The sequence below is a fragment of the Triturus cristatus genome, chromosome 11 (assembly GCF_964204655.1).
Source record: "Triturus cristatus chromosome 11, aTriCri1.1, whole genome shotgun sequence".
Lineage (NCBI taxonomy): Eukaryota > Metazoa > Chordata > Amphibia > Caudata > Salamandridae > Triturus > Triturus cristatus.
The window spans coordinates 493,701,428-493,717,022 of NC_140594.1; the positions used below are offsets into that span (position 1 = coordinate 493,701,428).

General features: G+C 43.6%; 1 protein-coding gene across 1 annotated transcript in view; it reads right to left on the reverse strand.

The window, feature by feature from the left end:
- The window catches only part of LOXL2 (lysyl oxidase like 2), a 377,239-nt gene that overhangs the window by 59,976 nt on the left and 301,668 nt on the right, over positions 1-15,595 (reverse strand). Inside the window, exons 9-10 of the mRNA XM_085633231.1 lie at positions 6,407-6,572; positions 214-457 (exon numbers count right to left, since the gene is read on the reverse strand). Of these exons, the coding sequence (XP_085489357.1) occupies positions 214-457; positions 6,407-6,572 (410 nt within the window). The remainder of the gene's footprint in view (positions 1-213; positions 458-6,406; positions 6,573-15,595) is intronic.

The following is a 15,595-nucleotide window of genomic DNA, read 5'->3' on the forward strand; positions in this document are numbered from 1 at the left end:
AAAGGAAACACAGAACTGAAATACGGCCTACGGTGTTTCCAGAATGCAGGGCAATTAGCAGGTAATGTGTGCCTGGTGGGCTTTGTGATCGGTCCTGTATATTAATTTAAGAAACACAATTCAAGTAAAATGAGTGAAAACAAAAATTCTGCTTGTCAGGGTTTTAAATCTACACCACTGCATTGCAAACTCTGGAAACATTAAGGGACTTGCCTGTGACATTCATGCCAGATCCAGGCGTGTCGGCCATTCTTGGGGCGGAAGTCAGCTTGGCCAGTGTTGTGGATCTGAGAGCTGAAACGGAGAAGTCTTCGGTAGCCACTATTGCGGTTGGTCGTGGCAGCTGAAGAGGACAGGCACTCTTCTTCTAAGGCGCATAGCAGCATGAACATGGGCCGGTCCTCCAGATAGGTGGTCTGCTCAACCAACTCTGCATTGAGAACAAGGTCAGGTGCAGCTGTAGGAGAGGGAAAGAAAGACATAGACAAGGTATCAGTAAAGGAGCCTAATGTCCACACAAATAAGATGCTTATGGAGAATTAGTGGTATGCAATTCACTCAGTACCGAGACACAAATCTGGTAACATAAGTACAAAAAAGTTTCAGGTGCTCAATTCACCTACACACTTGGCACCAATTGTATGAGCCCCATGCCAGTCCCCCTGGTATCAGACTCCTATTAGACCATGACATACATGATTCCCTTAACCCTTTTTGATCCTTAACTTCGCATTTGCTGCTGTCCTGTCGTGAGAAGTGTCTCACCTGTATGTGTTTTGTACATTTATATGGTAAATCTCATTTCTTTATGTTCATCTATACTTGCATTAAAACGACCACTAAACATGTCACCTACCAGCATCACCTTCTGGATCTAGACACGGATAAGAGACCTCAAAGCTGTCCTAAAAGGGCTTGAATATAGATACAGATTGGGATCCTCTCTGACTCTTTTCAGCAGCGTTTACTGCTGTGCCAACAAAGAGCACCCCTATTGAAAAGGCCCTCATTTGCTGTCCCCAGCTCCCTCATGCCAACTGCACCCAGCATAGAGCCTTCCCTCACCAACAAGCTGAACGACCTACTATCCCCTGCTGGAAATGCATCATACCTAATAAGCTACCCTCCCACCCTAACCAAAAACTCAATGAGAAATCTCTAACATAAAACTCTCAAACTTAACACAGAAACTATTATCACTGATCCCTACTTCTGCTACAACAAAGGCACCCTACTGAATGACCTCATATTCTCTACCACTCGACGCGCTCAATGTAGGAAAGTCCTATCTTCCTCACTCAACACCACCATCACCAAGAAAATCCCACAGGGCCATAAACTTACTATGGAGTTCTCCATGTTTTCCAATGCAGCGGCCACCATCTTCATCAACAATGGCACTGTGTTCATTCAAACCTCAGATCGCAATCTGGAACTCGTCCTCAACCTCTTCTCTTTACTCAAGAACAAATTAGACACAGTCCCTCCTCCACCTACCCCCTCGCAACTCCCCTCGGACTCTTCTCCATATGACAACCCCATCTCTCCTACCCCTCCTTACCCCTCTTCCCAACTCTCTCCCATGATGGACACCCAGGTTTCCACAGGCACCACTGCAGCTCAACACACCCCCTTTTCCTGCGATATGACTGGCATTCCCACAACAACCTCATTCGGACATCTCTACTTCCCATATTTTTGCAGACCTCGGCATCTACACTCCATTCAACATGATCACTACACCCATCACACCCTCTCAACCAACTATTACAAAGGCTCTGATTGTGCACCCTAACAATGCTGGCTCACCCAACTGCTCTGATTCAGCGAGTTCCCTACTCCACAGTGCCTTCCCCAACCAGAAGCCTCACAGGAGCTTCTACTTTGACACTATAATATTTAAACTGCAGCTGATTAGGGCTGACATCCTTAAACTGGCTCCCATCACCTCCAACCTTCAACACAAGTGGACCTCACATAGGACTCTCCTTCAGACTAACAACACTCTAACTCCCAAATGCCGCTCTGCTCCTACCCTGCTTACATCTGGACATACATCCTGGCGGGAGATCTAAACTGAATCATACCCACTCTATAGGCTAGTTAGATATCTTTTGAACAACAATATACTCTCCCTCCTAGACACTTATAACCATGCTTCAGCCTTCCACACTATACCTACTACAAAAATTGAGACCATTATCACCCACCCTCCAGGAAATACCTCCCCAGCACCAGGTATCTAAATAGGTCAAATCTCACAGAAGTCCCCATATCGCATTAGACTACGAATACCATCAAAACGTCCCATAAATGCTTGTTACTCCACTCTTGATCCGCTGTGAAACACATGGCAGGCACAGCCAATCTTATACTCAACTCTGACCTTGACATCCTTATACTCACTGAAACCTGGCTCAACAAATTCTCATCCCCAATCCTTGACATACTAGTCCCCCCCCAATCTTGACATCCTCAGGATAGACCATTCAGGCCATTCGGGGGGAAGGGTCCTAACCTGTATATACACAGATCCACACTACCTATGAAACAATCTTAAGCTCTGTCACTGCCCTCCTGCAAATACCTTAGGATCAACATCAAAACCAATGACAACTCAACTTGTTCTCTTCACACGTTTTGCCACCCTCCCAGTGAAAACCACTTGTTCACTGAACAGTTCATGGAGATTATCTTCTCTAATGTTGAAGAACATAACAGTCCTATTTTCCCGAGTGACTTCAACATCCATTGGAACAATTCCAGCTACCCTCTTGTGAACACTTTTAAATCTTTTCTCCCGGATCTCAGCCCTACCCAAGCCTGCAACAACCTGACCCATATTAAAGGAGCCATCTTAGATTTAATCATCGCCAAACAGAACTCCATACAAATTCAATCCATGCTTCCTTACGACTGGACTGACCCACCTCTCTATCACCCTCCTCATTTCAGAAAGGGCAATTATCACTAAGGGACAACTTGTGAAAGCCAAACACTGGATATGAGACACCCGCAACATTAACCCATCCTGTCCCCTTGCATGCATGACCTCATGAACTAACTAAGCACTACATCAAATCCATGAAAAACATTGACACCCTTGCGCCCAAACAACTAAGGAGAATCCAGTCAAAAAGATCCAACCCTGGATCAACTGTATGCTAAACAAGGAATGACGATAACTCAGACTTGCAGAAAGAGCAAGGAGACATTCCCCTTCTATGTCCAACCTCAAACTTTTACAACAAAGATGCAGCACCTACAACAAGCACATCAGGATCACCAAAGCTGCATTCTTCCAAATTCAACATGACACAGCAATTGATTGACCCAAAAAACTGTTTAAAATTGTTAAAAATTAGATGAACCACTATAGCAACTCCCCTTTCTCAGACAAGAAAACTCCATCCAACTGTGAATCCTTTGCCTTTTTCTTTGCTGAGAAAACCACAATAATTACCACCGCTATCCATAACTCTTTAAAACTTCCACCCAGTTGAGGGCGGCATGGGTCATGTGTGGCAGGGGCGGGGTTGCACGGGGTGGGGGGGATGGGCAAGTGTTTGCCTAGGGAAGGGGGGGTAGTGTGGGGGATTTAAATGATAAAAAATGAAAAAACATACCTTTCCCGGGTCCCGCATCTTCACAGCTCGGTCTGCTCCTGCTTTCCTGCCTCCGCAGGAACAGGAAGCAGGCAGCCTCCCTCCCTTCCCCTAAGCCAACCACAACGCTGCAATGGTAGTGTTGTGATTGGTTGGGACGCCGACCACACAGGCGTCTATGGGGAGGCCATTTCCTCCATGTAGGCTGCATAGCAGAAACACAAATATTTTGTGGACAGACTATCATGTCAAAAATATCAGGGACCAAAATATCGAGAAGGTAAGTGCAAACAGGTAGGTATATGTGGAGTTATATATGGTAAAACTTTGCTTACCTATAGAAACTTTCCTTCACAATATTTTTGTCCTCAATGTTCTTGACATGTTATTTTGTCCACACAATACTTTTTCTCAGATATTGTGTCTGTACACCATTTGTGGGCGATACTGATTATAAAACTGGGCACAGACTGGAAGCAGCAATAGGCGTAGGAGTCCTTCATCTGAGGTAAGAGGGAAAGGGGAGGAGTAGAATGCTCTCCTACTAATGAAATTGAAGGTGAACCAAAGAGTTTGATCAGTCTGTAGTTGGCTGAACAAGAAAGCAGAAGTTTAAAGCCTGATTCAGTTTTGGCTATTGCAATAATTGTGCCTTTGATGGGTTCCCTTTCTTAATAGTGTCATAGTCAGCACTGTTTCACAGATGTTTTTATGTTTGAGAAATGATGTTTTTTTTCTTTCTTGTTTTAGCCAGACACCCACTCTTTTGAAAATTGTTACCTTAAGGGCAGAGGTTAAGCCAGCCCAAAGGCAGCATAGTCTGTGGGTAAATATGGAAGCAGTCTTGTGTCACTGAACTACTGATTTTACCACAGCATTTAGTAAGGAAAGTGATTCCATACAACAGACTCTGATGCCGATTTTTCAACTTCACTATTACAAATGAGGGAATGTTAGCAAAGCTATATTCAATGCCCTCACCTTTCTTTTATTCTAAATATACATTATCACTTAAGCAGGTGTAGTACATATCTGATTATCCCCTGGTATTTTTAATTATCGCCATGATAAAGTGCATTTAATGAAACAAATAATGTTAAAAATACAGATTATTTTATGCAATTCGGAATATTCTGGTATATATTAATTTGCAGTAAAAATCAGAAACACGGTATTAACATGCAAACTAGTTTAATAAACAACAGGGGGTAGTCCACCGTCGGCAGTATGTGCAGTAAATAAATAAATAACTGGAATACGCGTCTGCCAGCAACTGGATTTGAGTCTTAAGAACGGAATTAATGTTGATGTTCATAACAGTATTTGGCAGGCGCGACTGTTACATCTGTTTGGCTGAACACATGATGTCTCCAAATTAACTTTGTAAACATTCATGAAATCAATTCCTTGCTAAGGCTTAGCTCACTACATCTGCAGAAAGTGTTGTCTTTGCTGAAATTCCAATGGAAAGCACAAAACAGATTCAGGGCATTGCATTTTTAATACACTTAGGAATTGCCTCTGATGCTCTGCCTAATTTCAGTTTCCCTGAAGACAGATTAACTCAACTGGGAGGAAATGTATACTAAACAATGACTTTGGTTTTAAATATGACCTATTTTCCTTGATTTGCAAAGTACAGTCCTTAGAGTTTTTAATCAATAAAGTTGTATAGCAGTAAAATTGCAATACATTATAAATTCACATATAACGTGTCTGTGCAGTCCCTGGCCTTCCTCAAGTTCCTGCTTTAAAATACCTGATGTTATTACCCTTGGCTCTACGAAGGGTAAGGGGGTGGTGGGTGCGGGCTAGGGTGGCATGGCACTAGCCATGGTATCGGGTTGAATGAGTGTGTATGCCATTGAGAGTGCCGAGGGAGGAACGCAGGACCATGTGATTATTTGTGTATTTGAGAAGGGTACTGTCAAGGTTTATGTGAGAGTGTAGCAGGATGCCACATGTATACTATTTTTCATGAACATCTACAGGGAGAAGGGAGTAAGGCCATGTTGTGCATAGTTCCTCAATGGTTCCTTCACCTCTGCAATGTTTATCAATTGATAAGCTGAGCAGAGAAAGTGGGTAGTGACATCATATTCGCCTTGAGCTTCACTCTCATTGTCTATTCAACATTATTTGGCACACTTTGGTTAAAACCAACCTCCTTATGGAGAGTTATCCACCCATATATATGGCCCACATTCATGCCATATTCAACATGTTTCTGTCTGACTAGTTCTGCTAGCCATTAAAATCCAAAATCAAATAGAATTCCTGACCATAGCCAATAAGGCCAACAATCTGTAACAAATTGAGTGTTTTAGCTATTGTACCTTGTGGCCACATTACTGCAATGGGGTATTACACAAACTTGAACGCTAATTAGTCCTTAATTTAAAAAAAGCATTATGAGCAACATTTTATGTAGCCATGTTAAGTTCAAGGAGTAAAATGGCTTTTCTATACCGAGTGTTTATTTTCAATCAGGTTCCTCCTCCACCAATGAATAACTCTGTAATATTATCTTGAGCTATAGGTTAGTAGTATCATAAGCTATGACTTGTGGTCATTGTGGTGGCAACCACTGGTTGTGTCAGCTTCGTAATTCCCACTGCAACATGTTTACACCACTGGCTCTATGAAGCTAAATGTTTACAAGGGTTTTTTTTTGCAACTCAACTTATTTCTGAGCTGCTTCTGTGACCTTGATTCAGAGAGCGTTATGACCTCTGGAGTACCCTTTTAAAAAGGAAATTCCCATAGGCTCTGTGGCCTACGCATGTATAGGTAATACTCACTTTCAGAACAGGAAACTCCAGCAGCATAACGACCGCCTCCTCTGGGGCAGGATACCTCAGCATCATCATGGCGGCAGTGTGCTAGCGACAGCTCAGTCCCCGAACATTTTACGCCACTCATCATGACATCATCGGCGCTAACGTCGCCCTGCCAGTACCATGTTTCCTATGTAAAACACAAGGCCGAGGGTAAATATATAAGTATTTATCATGCAGCAATTCGCCATTGCATTTAATAATATGGGTGCCTTTCTTAAGTTATTCCACATAGTTTATGTTAAAACTGCAGGTCCTTGGAACAAATTGCCACCATTTAATGGGACAGAAAAGCAAAAGGGATCACAATATTATCAATCATTTTGTGCTGTATCACACATAAGAAACTCTACTGATACTCAAGTCCATGGGCCAAGTCATAAGAACAATATAGTCTAAAATAAGACGTATTTGTGGAGGGTACCGTCGTTTACTGCTGTTGTTAAAGGAAATTAAATAAAAACACACTTTAATTGGATAATTGTGCTCTGACTCTTCAAGGGTAGAGACTGTGAGCAGTCAAGGCTTAGCAGGTCATCTACACATTGGTGGAGCTGGGACACCAGCAAACATCAGCGGCTCTCCCATTCCCTCTCATTCACAGCTCTGCCTCTATGTTTAGGGATGGTGCAACTGCTGGGTTTCCATAGGCTGAGCCTCGGTCATTTCCAACAATGGAAACTCTCATCTTGGCAGCCAATCTGTCACTCGGCCGCCAACTCATAGTGGTTGTTACCCCCACCCACTTTTGGGTGGGATGACGGTCACTAGATTTCCCTGACCAAGATTGCCGTGCAAGGCATAACAGTGCTGGGCTTGGACATTGCTAAAGCACACCATGCACAGGGAGACCCCTAGGGGTATATGTGCAACAAACCGGAGGGGCTTGTGTTACGCCAAAATTGGAAATGCAGAGCTCCGGCAGTTTCAAAACGCAGGGATTGGCCGTATTTTCAAAAATACGGCGCACCGCTGCATTCGCCTAGCACCAAAGAAGCAGCCTAGCGCCAGCGTAGGCACCCTGTCTCCATTTCACTAGGGTGCCTGTGCTGCAGGGGCGATTGTTTATGTGCAGGAAGGGACACCTTCCTGTTCAAAACCAATCTTAACAGGCGATTTTTGCTCTATCCATCTGTGCTGCAAAAATGCAGCATATATGGAAAGGGCAATTTACAAGAAGACACTAAATCATTCTCCTCGTATCACCTGTTTAATACCAGGTATTTCCTAATCTTATTTTTGGTGCTGCCTCATACCTTATAAATATGGGGCAGCATTTAAAAAGCAATGGGTGTTGCTGCCGTTAGGCAAATGGTGGCAGAACAGCCTACCAATCTAGGGTATCAAGAGCGCCACCCCTTCTGATGTCAAGGAAAAGGTAGGAATAGTGTTCTGAACATGCCTTGATAAAGCCCTAGAATGTAGAAAGCCTAGAATGTACCACGTAAGAGTATATAGGAAGATGATATTGTATGCTCATACTATGGAAGATTATCAGTACATTGATATACTGCCTGCCAGCCACCAATCATAGGCGGTGGATTAATTCTTAGAGGCCAGCCTAGAAAGAAATAGATGGCCTGATGCATTCAATCACCCATGAAGGAAGGGGAAGTGGGGTGTAAGAGTTGCTTCTTACCCTCTTCTCTTTCCGCCATGATTGGAGGTGATACCCATTGATAATTATAACTTATTTTGATACATTCCACTGAGTACCAAGTGCTGCAAATAACAGGTAACACTGGTATGCAATGTTAGGGTAATCGATATGCTGGGAATCAATCTCGTGACCTGCAAATCACACCCGGAGACCGATTTATCAAGACTTTGGGCAATCTTAAAATTATGCACAGTGATGCAAAGTGGCCAAATTCATGTCAGGATATTTACTTTCCATCTCAAAACTGATTTTTCACCAGAAATGTGCACATTTTCCTTGCAAATTTCTCTTTGCACTGATTTGCATCGAAGGAGCATTATATGGCTGGTACATGGGCATAGCAGTGGAGCCATCTATTGTCGTCGACACAAAGCAAAATCTGCTCATATTGTCAGATTCTGGTTTACGTTAAAAAACTAAAAGTTCTTTGAGGCAGATGCAAAGTTGGAGATTTTTTTTTTATTTCTCCTATCACTCCACACATTGCATCTGTGCTGCACTAAGTAGGCTTTTGCTATGTAGTACTGCTACCTTAAAACAAAATCTATCTATCTATCTATCTATCTATCTATCTATCTATCTATCTATCTATCTATCTATCTATCTATCTATCTATCTATCTATCTATCTATCTATCTATCTATCTATCTATCTGTCTATCTATCTATCTGTCTGTCTATCTATTTATCTATCTATCTATCTGTCTGTCTATCTATTTATCTATCTGTCTGTCTGTCTATCTGTCTGTCTGTCTGTCTATCTGTCTATCTATCTATCTATCTATCTATCTATCTATCTATCTATCTATCTATCTATCAATGTGAGGGCACAGTTTAAGAAGAAGTAAACATGGGATGTGTCCTAAAGAAAAGCTATTCAATAATTACTAAAAAAAACTAATAGGTTAAATGCAGAAATGTACTGTATAGCTTTAACAAATATACAACGTAATTCATAGAAACATTAATAACATCAAAACAGTTTAGTGTGAAAAAGTTGATATCACAATATGTTCCAAAACGTGACACAGTGTTCTCGCAATCTATCAAACCGACACCATTGTAGAGAATAATATTTATGAAAAAGGAAAAGTGAACACTACAACAACAACACATAGAATATATTTATGTACTCTCACTACACATCTGCATGCAACCTGTGCCCTATTTGTAGCTAATTACCAACAACCCTTAGACCATCTTGTATCACATCCATATTCTCATCCTTCGCCCATTCTTGTTTCTCTGCACTGCGATTCGCCCCTGACAAGTTCAGAGGGCTCAACATACCCCCTCAGCCTGCTATGTAAACACATCCCTTTCTAATGGAGTACTAAAATAGCCGATAACCACCTTCATTGTGCAGTACCATCAACATACAAGCTATACCAGAGAAACACTGAAACATTACAACTTGTAATGTATGTTTGTGTTTTTAATGTATAAGGTGCCTAGGCCCAAAATCCACCCTCAGGGATTACATCAACTCTACCTGCCTCCCCAAAATGGTACTGTTGGAATTGCTCCAGTTTTTTTTCAATAAATAATAAAGCAATATAACAAAAACAAAACATCAAATTGATTCTCGAGTCTATACTGAAACATAGGCCTATACATACGCCAACCTTTTTGTATGTATATTTGGTGTTTACATTAATTTTATAGTTTATTTTGCTGTAGGCGATTTGTTTTATTTGATCTTGATTATGTACAGTGGCTACAAAGATTCTTTCTGTGGCTGCTGATGTATGTAAGATAATTCTCATTAGTAAGGTGTGAACTGAATGTAGTGAGTTTAACAGATGGATTCATTCATCATCTAGCCAGTTAGTGCAAGGAGGTTCATATAGCGGACACAGCTTTCGCCACTCCTATTTTCATAGAAGTCTTTCTTCACACTCATTACATACCTCACACGTATGTCATCAGGTCATGAGATGGGAAAATGAGAATGTTCTTCATTAAGCGGTGTCTTCAAGGACATTGTGAAAGATGGAGCTATTCATGAAAGTGCTAGCGTGCAGGGCCGGACTGGCCATAGCGGGCATCCAGCCTTTCCCCCGGAGGCTGAAAGAGTGGGACGATTTTACATTAGTGGGGGCTGTTTTTTTAGGTCTCGCCTTGGCAGCGCATGCGCTGCATGCGCTGTCTCAGCGAGACCTAAAGTAATCTGTATGTTGGCTCAAACTCCATGTAATTTGTTTTTCCTCTTGGGATTGGTTTACCTGTATCATTGCTGTTATCTAGCTTTCGGTTTGCTCTAGATCCTATGCTGACTTTCGTGTAGTCCCGAAGCAGCGGCGCCTAACTACAGTTCTCATCCGCTCTGCTCGCACTTGTTTTAATTGCGTGCAGTGTGCAGCGTTGTTTATTTATTTAGGAGATCACCCCCTGCGTCTGTAACTGGAGACGCTCCTTTGTGGGATCAGCCTCTGTAACTACAGCGGCAGCATTGGATGATAGAATTGTGCCGGGCGGCCGCGCTTTATGTTTGCCATAAATCACCTAATTTCCCCGGGGCATCCCCCACCACCTTCCGCAAGTCGCAGCTGCTCCGACAGAAGAATGCTTAACAAGATGATTTTAGAGGGATGGTGGAAGCATTTACAATTAATTTAGGAAGAGCCCTTTCTTGGCAATTAAAATGCTTACTGAATAAAAACAATTTTGGGCGCATTCGCTCATCGGGTAATATCGGCGCTGGGCTGCTGAACCGTTCACGTAATCAGAAGTGGCGAGGACGGGTACATAGGTGCCAGCATCCCTTAAAAGCACACTTCCGAGCTGTTTCAGGAAGACCCTTGCAAAACTCGAGCTAAATGCGGGTTCAGAGTCCTGGTGCGGGACTCGGGCTGCAGAGGAAAGACTCTCCCCTCTGTGAAATGAGCGCGGATAGCGTTGCGGGCTTCAGTGAGCGCGGCCGTGGTCACTCGGCTCTGCAGCACAACAAGGGCCCTCTCTCAGGATTGCGGCATTTACAAGCGCTTTGGGGTCATGGGCCGTGGACAGCGCTATACTGATGCCAAATTAAATTATAAAGCCCTGAGAAGAAAGCCTGCGCTGAACGGGAGTCAGGGTGTGCTGCGATGATACCTTCCCCCTGTCACAGGCCAAGCGCTACTGGTGACCCCCGTACTCAGTGCGCCGCTCCCCCCCCTACTTCTCACTGACCCTCACAGCCCGCAGACCTGCAGGTATATTTTCTATACAGCACATTCATCAGGTAATATCGGCGCTGTGCCACTGAACCGTTCTAGAACCGGCCCTGGCCCAGAGCCCCTCCGCTTCTGCAGTGCGCTCTCCAAAACAATATCACTTTAGTTTTGTAGTGCCTTGTGCTTACTTCAGCCCGACATAAAGGGAGCTTAGAATGATTCTTATTAACCCACACGCATGCATTGTTGAGAAGGAGTGAATGGATTGATCCAGTAATCACCTCTGTTCTTCACTTTTCCATGCTGCGCAAATGTTATCACGACTGCCAAGTTGTTGATGTGTTTTCTCTGCAGTATTTATTATAATTAACCATTATATTGAGGTTTACTTAACGCAAATGTTGGTTTGAGGTAAAAAAAAAGTGGAGATGTGACGTAACAACCAGAGCTACCGAAGCGTCGGCTCAACATTCTGTGATTCTGGGCAAATCACTTAAAGCGTACGGGGAAAGCCTCGGTGCAACAGTAACGGGGAGCTGATGCAGTGAGTGCAGTACCACCGGTCACTGGTACAGCTCAAGAGCCTGAAGTACGTACCGGGTGGGTCAATCTATGCTACAGAGCCGAAATATGAATGCAGTAACAACTGCCCACTGCTGCCCTATGACCCTAGGGATCCGCGTGTGCGAGGGCAGCTAATCAGTGCTACAGTCAGAGCCGAGTAGTGAATTCAGTAACATCTGATCACTGCTGCAGTGCGAGAGCTCGATGTATGAGGGCAGCCTGCGACTGCTAGTATCAGAGTCGAGGTATGAATGCAGTAACTTCCTGCCCCTGCTGCAGCATGAGGGAGGCTCGATAGGAATATAGACACAACATCACTGCTTTTTGGTGAGCGCTACTCGGTTAGGTGAGCAGTGACTCTTCCACCCCGCCCCTCCGCTCACTTCACTTTGATTGCTGCTGTTGTAGTGTGAGCAATGCAGGTACATGTTCAGTGGCACCTTGTCTCTGGTGTAGTGTTGTGGGGGCAAGGTATGGTTCAGTCACCGCTTGTCACTGCTGCACTGTGAGGGCCTAGGCAGTTTCAAATAAAACGCACATGGGCGCCCTACTGCTCTGTCAGTTTTGTAGTCCGCGAGTGCAGTGACACCCCCTCTGCTGCCATATGAGGAAGCCCCCTGTACAGTGATGAGCATTCACTGCAGCAGTGAGGGAGGCATGGGATGGGTGCAGTACAGTGCGGGTACCAGTGCGCAGTGCAGTAGCCTCACTGCAGCAGAAAGGGAGGCAAGGTGCAATGCAGTGAGGGACACCGTGTGCGATCCATTCATCTCCACTACAGCAGTGAGGGAGGCGAGGGATGGTGCTGTACAGTGTAAGCTACTTAGTTCTTCATTGCCATCTGTTTGGTAGTTAGGGAAAATGTACGTGGATACCTTATCTCAGGGGTGTCGTGTGTACAACAGAAAGCCACACCTGCAAAACTTTCTGGTTACCCACTGAATATTTAAACTAGTTTTATTTAGATTAAATGCATATACCTTTGTTGTGTCTAAATCTAGAAAACATGTTACAGGGAAGTCTTCCTGGTACTACGTTAGGAACCCCTGCCTTATTGGGTTGATACTATGCAGAATGACTGAATAGCCACCAAATAGCCTGCTCTGAATGGGTACACAATGGATTAAGGGCTCCAAAAAGAGTCTTAACTAGCTTACCCTGCAATAGGTCTCGCATTTATGCAAGTTTGAGCTATTGGTATTGCAAATAACAATGCCTTTTATTTTGTTTTTTGTTTTTAAAACATAAATAAAAGGCATTGTCATTGACAATGCCAATAGCTTAAACTCACGTTAATGCGAGACCTATTGCATTGCAAATGCTTATGTTACCTGGGGCTGGCAGTGCTGCTATATCGACCACTAGGAACAAAAGCAGCCGGGGGCTGGTCCGCCAAAATTTCCAGGGTTGTTTGGGGTCCAGTCCGGCCCTGCTAGCCTGCTATGGCCATCTTTCAGATGATGTAGGTAATCAAGTCAACTCCCCGGCGGCGCAGTTTAAAATCTAGGTGGCCCGTTCTAAATTGGTACGGAACAATATCTTGCATCTAAGCAACACAGCGCATTTGAACTGTTAGTGTTTGTGAGCTGGAAGCAAATATAAAGCAAATACACCATATACTTTATTCAACTCTACTTTACACAGCATTATAAAATATTTAGTTAGACTAGATATTTAGGTGAAAATCAGAAACACTTAACAGAAAAATCAGGGAAAACCCTGAAAAAGAAATACGTTTTGCTCTTTGCCAAAGTGCTTGAACTTTTTGGGTTAATACTCACCTTTGCTTTTCTGTTTTTCTCTACCATGTGTGCTGTGAATGAGCTTCTTGTCTCTTCAAGGCTACTTCATGGTGCCCTTTTTCGGCTAATGCTTAAGCATAGATTGGTAGGCTGTCAGCTTTTTTATTCCTTATTGCTGTTTTTTGTTGATCAGTAATGGTATGATCAATACCTAGGCCTACGACTGAAGGATAATACTGGAGGTAAAGCCACCTGTGCAAATACTTTAGAGGCCTCGTGCAGTATCACCCATGAGGGGTGTGACCCATTCCGAGTTGCATGGCTTGGAATGAGGGACAAGATGGGGTTTCCGTTACAGGAAGCTGCATGTTTTATGCTGTTCCAACTTTTTTGCCGCTACGCAAATTCCTCAAAATGATTCCTGGAGGAAATTGAGAGTAGAAAAAGTATGGATGCGTGGAACTACCCCAAATCTTGGAACACTAGCAACGAACACAATCAGACAGCCTTATGACCATACATTTCTGTGTCAGGCATAACTTCTGAGGTAATGCATCAATATAAAATCCCCACTGTCCTTTTCTTGCCTAGCTAGCTGCATCTTTTTTCTAGTCATTCCTTCATTCTTGGTTAATCTTGCTTTACTACAGTGTTGTGATTTATGAGCCTTCTGTATTATAATGAAAGTTACAGCTGGGCCTAATTTTAACAGTTATTGTTGAAACTCAAACGTTTTACTATTCCTTCTCCCCCAAGTCTTCCAGTAGCCATAAAACTCCTCCTACTCTGTTAGTTTATAGAGCCAACATAGCTGGGGTTTAAGGCCTCAGTGGGCTGGAGGCCTATATTATAGTGCTCATTCTGGATATGGCGAGTGTGCTTTGTAATGAGGCATTGCAAACACTGGTGCTTGGAATATCTCTGATCTATGAACAATAAATTAAAGCAAACAGCGTCCATGTGACTCTGCCAGTGTGTCCATTCGTGCTGACCGATGCGCGTATCAGTGAAATGATGTGACCACCATTGCGCCTTTTGTTTACATTTTTTAATCTGATTATGCTGCACAGTGTCCGGAGCTGTACAGTGCAGGCAAAAGCAATAGGCCCCAAAGGTGAGATCTATTGGTTTGTCAATGCTTGCTTTCTTTAACAATAGACTACAAAGTCACATCCATGCAAACAAGTTAGAGGACATATGTTCAGATCAGAGGATGATAGATTCTAGATAAATACCTTTGCTTTATTTTCCTCATTAAATACACAGCCTTTTCGGGTGGCTAGTAAGGGAGGAAACCACATCTATTGCACACCTGGCAGTCTGTGGGAACAGTTGGAAAAATGAATATAAGAAGTGTGTGGGGTGAGTGATGTTGTAGAAAGTGAGCCAACAAGACTTATCTTTAATGGTGGATTGCTGTGAGACTACCTTCCAGAGTCCCAAGGCGATAAGGTTCTGATGGGTTCAGGGAACATTGGATAAATATGCATGATGATATCCTATGGGTAAGATATTTTTTGGTAGAAAGCAGATGCACTGTGATTTAAGGTTTAAAAAGTGCGCTCTCTGCAGAAGGCTGGCAGTGGCAGGGGGTGTGGCTAGCAGCGGTAGATGGCGAACACCACTTGCTAGCGCTCCTTTGCCTCCACTGGCTACATTTGTGAATACTGCCACCCAAGAAGGCAAAAGTAGAGCCATTGGTTCAAGTTGAGGCGTAAGTACTGCCTCCTTGCTCCTGGGCCCACCAACAGCATCATCTCCCTCCTGTGGGGTGGCGGAGAGGCCATGCAGCATGGCAAGCGTTGAGGACTACCTTAAGAAGGCAGCCGGGATTGATGGGCAACGGTCTTCTAATGGAGTTCTTTATAAGTATTCCTCGCTAGTATTAACCCCATCTCCTAAATTTATGCAATGAAATTGAGAGCACAGGCACTTTCCCCCGAGACCTGCAATTTGCCACGGTAACTACTATCCTTTCACCTAATAAGCGGTGGGGCGCAGAGTGCCATCATCAGAAGAGAGGAACTACGTGG